Below are 1,939 nucleotides of genomic sequence, written 5' to 3' on the forward strand. Positions count from 1 at the left end.
GGAATATAACTTATACATGATTTGAATCTTACAATATGTGAAGCACAGAGAATCAAGGAAGCACTTGAGGTTATTTCACAATTACACATATGTACATAGATTATACAAACATATATTACATCTATACGCATTATAAACATACACACATTGATTATATGCACATAAACAATATATGTGTTTGTTTCTAATTTTAAGTTTATTTTGAATGGAATTAAAAAAAATAAAACATCTATTTGAAGGTGATATGCTAAACCTTATATTATAAATAAGTAACTTGAAGTACAATAAACATTTAAAAGATATATGATTTGGGAGAAAGAGAAAATATGGACAACACAAAAACTGAACATTATCTCACTAGGTAATCTGTTGTGAACTTTTGTAATTACTACTCATGCCCATCATTATGCCTTCACTCCTATATTGATATTTTCCAAACCATACCTTTCATATAAGACTTTCATCCTAAAATTATATTTGAATAGTCAAGCCCTTTTTTCCTTCCATGAAACACTGCAAGACACAAATTAATGTAATTGATTTAGATTCCCTTTCCCTAAAATCTTTTGACACCACACCTTTCTCATAGTATTTTTCATCTCAGTATTTCTCAGAGTATAGATTAATGGGTTGAACATAGGAGCAATAATAGTATAAAATAGAGCAAACACTTTATCTTCTGAATAGGTGGTGGGAGGTCGAACATAGGAAAAAAATGCAGGCACAAAAAACAAAACGACAACTGTGAAATGAGACCCACAGGTAGAGAGAGCTTTCTGCCGCCCTTCAGCTGAATGTGTGCGTAGAGTCCATAAGATAATAGCATAAGAAACAAATAATATCACAAATATTACCAAGGCAATTACCCCTGAATTCAATACAACAAGAACACCAGACATGTAAGTATCTGTACAGGCAATTTTCAGTAAGGGGAAGATGTCACAGAAATAATGATCAATTTCGTTGGGGCCACAGAAGGGTAATTTGAGAATCATGGATAATTGAGGAAAGGAGTGAGCAGCCCCTCCAGCCCAAGCAGCGAACACAAGAAGGTTGCATTTCTTTCTGCTCATGATGACCATGTAGTGGAGAGGTTTACAGATGGCAACATAGCGGTCTAAGGCCATTGTGGTCAGGATGAAGATTTCGATACTGCCAAAAAAATGCATACTGAAGACTTGAAATAGACAATAATCATAGGAGATAGTTTTTCTCTTAGTTAATAAATTCTGAATTAATTTTGGTGTAACACTGGAAGTATAGTAGATGTCTACTGAAGACAAGTGACTGAGGAAATAGTACATTGGTTGATAGAAAAGATGACTAAAATGGATGGAGATGAGAATGACAAGGTTTCCTGTGAGGAGACTGATATAACAGAAGAAGAAGAAGATAAAACAAAATATTTGTGTTTTGGGGTCATCAGATAGTCCAAAGAGAATGAATTCTGTGACATTGCCCTTAATCCCCATTTTGTTTTTGGAATTTTATATTCAGGATTAAGTTTTATCTGAAATTAGAAGAAAAAATCTGTTAATGGAAGCATATTATTGAAAATACCTTATACTTCTTAGGGTTATTATTGTTTTCATTATTTTTAAAAACTAAGTATCATGAATGTCCATATTGTGGAGCCATATTGAAAATATGTTCTGAGATCAGATTAGAAGTATGAATAACCTTAATCATAAATGCTTACCCTGGAGAAGAGAACTTTGTCATGCCATGATAACTGTCTTCAACTATTGGCAGATTATCAAGTGAAAGAGAAATCATACACATACATCATATATACACACATAGACATGAAAGTACACAATATGTATTCATATATAAGTATATATGCAGGCATGCACATCTATGCATATATATATAGTTATAATACATATGTGTATATTGACAAAGAGTTTAAACTGAATGAAATTTTTCATTTTTTCTT

At 32.2% G+C, this 1,939-nt stretch overlaps 1 protein-coding gene across 1 annotated transcript; it reads right to left on the bottom strand.

Annotated features, from left to right (window-relative positions):
- Positions 1-527: 527 nt before the first annotated feature.
- LOC116420112 (olfactory receptor 4P4-like) lies at positions 528-1,472 on the bottom strand. The gene has a single exon (XM_031943701.1). The coding sequence runs from the start codon at positions 1,470-1,472 to the stop codon at positions 528-530; it is 945 nt and encodes a 314-aa protein (XP_031799561.1).
- Between the last annotated feature and the right edge of the window lie 467 nt (positions 1,473-1,939).

Source organism: Sarcophilus harrisii, chromosome 6 (genome assembly GCF_902635505.1).
Source record: "Sarcophilus harrisii chromosome 6, mSarHar1.11, whole genome shotgun sequence".
Lineage (NCBI taxonomy): Eukaryota > Metazoa > Chordata > Mammalia > Dasyuromorphia > Dasyuridae > Sarcophilus > Sarcophilus harrisii.